Source organism: Teleopsis dalmanni, chromosome 2, assembly GCF_002237135.1.
Source record: "Teleopsis dalmanni isolate 2A chromosome 2, ASM223713v2, whole genome shotgun sequence".
Taxonomy (NCBI): domain Eukaryota; kingdom Metazoa; phylum Arthropoda; class Insecta; order Diptera; family Diopsidae; genus Teleopsis; species Teleopsis dalmanni.
Window position 1 is genome coordinate 118,420,673 of NC_051847.1, and position 4,587 is coordinate 118,425,259.

General features: G+C 34.9%; 1 protein-coding gene across 1 annotated transcript in view; it reads right to left on the minus strand.

The window, feature by feature from the left end:
• The window catches only part of LOC119675554 (arrestin domain-containing protein 3-like), a 44,947-nt gene extending 42,795 nt beyond the window's left edge, over window positions 1-2,152 (minus strand). The window contains exons 1-2 of the mRNA XM_038086760.1: window positions 2,131-2,152; window positions 4-1,134 (exon numbers count right to left, since the gene is read on the minus strand). Coding sequence (XP_037942688.1) covers window positions 4-1,134; window positions 2,131-2,152 — 1,153 coding nt within the window. The remainder of the gene's footprint in view (window positions 1-3; window positions 1,135-2,130) is intronic.
• Window positions 2,153-4,587: the final 2,435 nt, after the last annotated feature.

Below are 4,587 nucleotides of genomic sequence, written 5' to 3' on the forward strand. Positions count from 1 at the left end.
TACGAAAACTGTTACGAGTAGTTGGGCTATTGAACTGGGAAGATGAGCCTGAAGTATATGATAAAGCTGCACCACCGACAGCTGGACTTAATGTTGCCGCAGAAGAATCAGATGTCGTAGAATTAATTGAACTGGATTCGCTAAATTGTGCTGAATGCGTTGGTGATCCTATTAATGTATCTAACATGGGATACGCTGCAAACGCTGATGTGGCAGAGTCAAATGAATTGCTCATATTATTAGCAGCAGTGGAATTGTTTTCATTTGTTGCATATGTCGGTGGAGGACGTGGTGGTGGAGGTATTGACATAGTTACACCATTACCTTCAACATATGAGTACATTTTAAATGGCAAATTAAGCACTAAATTCTTAAAGAAACCACGTAAAACAGCTTCAACGCGTAGCTCATAGGATATATTTATGACACCGCTAAATTGATCATCTGATGGTTGTGCTGTAATTGGCAGAAGTAGTTCATGAGCAAATGACCGTTCACTCTTTTTTTGCACAGCTCCTGTTTCTTTACATAATATGCTAACACATTCAGTTTTCTGTATGCGTAAAGGCACATGGCTGTAGTACCAAATGTATTGCAACACTGAGAAACGCAACTTTTCGACATTGGTTGTGCTATTGTTGGTAACGGTAACACATATACGCATTGGTTCACCGCGTACTGCAAAGTCTTCCGGCAACAATGCTACCATTGTTATTGGACGTGTACCAAATAAACTAATCGTTTTCGTTATTTGCTTTTCTAAGGATGTAGGATTGGCACGATATGTTGCATGCAAAGGCATATGCTTTACCACTTTAATGGGAATGATATGACGTTCATCGAAAGTCCATGGACGCTGTATGAGTACACGCAGTTTATACTTTATGGAACCATAACTGCCTTTAAAGCTGGATGGTAGATTCCATTCTAAAGGCATGGAAAAGTCAAAAGTGTGTTCACCAGGATTTAACTCAACACCTCGCGGCTCAAACGCAGCCAGCGGGCTTTCGCTGTGTGCATAAATTTCTTTACTGGAATAGAATAAACTACGTGTTGAGGTTTCATTGTTCGAACTTTTGCGCATTATTTCCATCCATTTGCATTTTCCCTTACCGGTAATTTGGACTTTGATAGCTACAACGAGAAATATTTTATTAAATCAAAATATTTTTGTCTTATATGAAGCATATTTAAACAAAGGTTAAATAATACGACAATGTAGATTAGATCTAGATGTATTATAGAGTAGATAATTTATTGCCTAATATAGAATATAATATGCAGGCGTCTGAAATTAACTATAACTTTGGAAGTTTAATTTTTTTATCAATACTGAAATGAAACGAATTCACCGATATTTTATGCAAAACAGAATTTTAACTTAATCACCATACTTTATTCTTTAATAAAAATTATAATTTATTAATTATATTTAAACAAATTATATTTTATTGCAGTATTATTCCGATATTTCAACTAATTTCGATAGTCATCTTTAAGGAACTGAGTTCCCTCAAAAAGAGACTCAGTTATCTTCAGACGCAATATTTTTATATATCTTACTGAAATAGCCACACTGTTTAAAGTGTAGTATACCTGCCTAGCACCACTGCTATGTGTCACCAATGATTTAGTGATGCGCATTACAGAACTGATTCAGCCACTGTTAAGCATGCTTCAAAATAGTTATTCCTAACACCATTTATATGCTTCACCCGTTATGTAGGGAGATGGATTACAGAATTGATTCCAACCGAATAGATTAAATTAATGATTAGTTAGTTGAAATAAACAAAAACTCTCCGATTAAAAACATATTTTTTACACTGCTTCCAATAAAAACAAAGTTTTTTTTCAAAATTATACCAAATCGCGCAAATTCGGATATAAAACTAACAATAACTTAGATTTCAAACTTTCATTCACGTACTTATATCCTCAATACCATGCAGTGGATCTTTATAACGGAATGTTAAATATACAACTTTACAGTTAAAAGGTTAAGGCTTTAAAAAAAAAACAGGATAAGCCAAGAAAATTATATAAGAGTAAGGACTGCAAGAGTATCAAGTGAAGAGTGTTTTATAACCGAAAAGAAATCATTGAAACCATCAGAACAGTGAAGATTACCGCATTTCTCTTTAGTATTCATAGGTATAACTAATGATGTCTTCGACTAGTAAATTTGGATTCAATCTAGATTTATTCTCGATCTGTCAAATTTTGGTGCCCAATCAATCGTTTTTAGAGTAATCTAGCATTTTTGTAGTTGCGTGAATATTTATTTGCATTTAAAATACAACTTAAACAAAATCAAATGTGATATATGGTACATTTTTATACTAATTAACATTTTAATTTAACCGATTCTTTTTTTTTTTTTTTAAAAATAATTTAATCTTATTAAAATAATTTCTACTCAAAAATCACTTGTTCTGCTGCATGGGCGATACGCTAATTTATGCGAAATAAGATCAACGTAGCATAAATTTTGCATAGCAAAATAAGATCAACGAAAACCAAACATTAACTAACACAATTTCAAATAATGAGTGTTCAACGAAGTCCCTTAGCAACACGAAGCCAAAAACAGCTACAGGCCGAAAACAATTCAAACTCAATTGAAAAAAACTACGACACTTGTTTAAACCAAAAACTAGGTAATATATCTCACTCTTGGAGTGAACAATGCCGTACCCCACTGATAAGCTCACCTCATACGCTCACGGTGGGACTCTCCCCATCAAATCTAATAGCACATTCCTGCTCAACATCAACATGTACTACAAATAGCGTCACAGTATGCACTGCAAACTCGATAACTAACACCTTGAGTTCTACATCAACTCAGATATCCGTTTCGTCTACTCATGCCTTATCTTTACTTCCAACAACTTCGGTAAGTTCAATCGCTAATATATCAAACAATATACTGAACGAAATACCTACTACATCAAATTGCGCTATGTTCTCGACACCTGTGCACAAAGAGCAGAACAGCCAAAAAACTTTCAAAGTACATACTCAATCGAAGGGAAACTCAAGAGAAAACTCATTAAGCAACTCTTCAATACAAAAAATTAATCTTCCAAAAGAAAGTCAGAAAAGAACTCGTTCAAGTCCTGAAATTCGTCGTTCAAAAAATGCTGAACAAACTAAAAAACAAGCTAAATTAGATAGTTACTGGCTAGACAATCCAAGCCGTTCCGCAAATAGATTTTCAGTACTAGAAACAGAAGAGGAAGAAGTTGAAGAAGTGACACAACATGCCGAAAAGCAGCCCAAACCTCCACCAATATTCGTAGATAGGGTGAATAACATAAATCCTCTCATAAATCTTTTGTCCTCACAAGTAGAAAACAATTTTGAGCTAAAAGTTTTAAACAACGAAAAGGTAAAAATCCAAGCAAAAACAACTGAGTCTTATGTTACAATAGTAAAGCAACTAGAATCGAAAAAAACCGAATTTTATACCTACAAGCCTAAAGATGAACGAAATTTCAAAGCTATCCTGAGAAATATGCATTCGTCTGTCAATACCGAGGACATTAAAACAGCTCTGGCGGAAATAGGTCATAAAGCTCTAAACGTGTTCAATATGAAACACAGAGAATCGAAAAAACCACTTCCTCTCTTCATTGTAGAACTTGAGCCTCAACAAAATAACAAGGAGATCTACAGCATAAAGAATTTGATGCATAGTCGAGTCACGTTTGAGCCTCCTCGTCCTAAACGAGACATCCCTCAGTGTAGTAACTGCCAAGACTATGGCCACACGAAAAGTTATTGTCGAAGACATCCGAGGTGCATCAAATGTGCAAAAAACCATTCTTCGTCTCAATGTCCAATCCAAGGAAGAAGTACTGAAGTCAAATGCGTATTATGTGAAGGAAACCATCCTGCAAATTATAAAGGCTGTTCGATTTATAAGCAGCTAAAAACTGCGAAATTTCCAACACTAAAACCTAAACCAACAACAACTACAAACAAAGAAACTGACGAAGAAAAAGACAAAGTTTCTATCCCAAGGGATCCCAAAAGAAGTTATGCTAGTGTGCTAGTGGAACAATCACCTAAATCTCATACTATTCCTAAATCTCCAGATACCATGAGCGAAGTTCTAATAGTAGTTAAGCAAATGTTAGAACAAATCACTACGTTAATGAATGTTCTTGTCACGCTGACGACTAAATTATGTCCGACAGTGAATTAAATATAGTGCTCTGGAATGCGAATGGGCTGTCAAAACACTGTTTAGAGCTACAAGAATTTTTAAAAGATCAAAAAGTAGACATCATGCTAATATCCGAAACACGTTTTACTTCAAAACATTATTTTAAAGTACCAGGCTATGACTTTTACCACACTATGCATCCCGATGGAACAGCTCATGGGGAAGTGGCATTTTAGTTAAAACAAATATATTACACTTTGAAATGCAACAATACCGCACTGAAGAGATTCAAGCAACCAGCATATCAGTAAAAGATTGGTGTGGCTCAATCACAATAACATCAGTATACTGTCCACCAAAACACGCAACTAAGACGGCAACATATAAAAAATTCTTTAGAACCTTAGGTAACA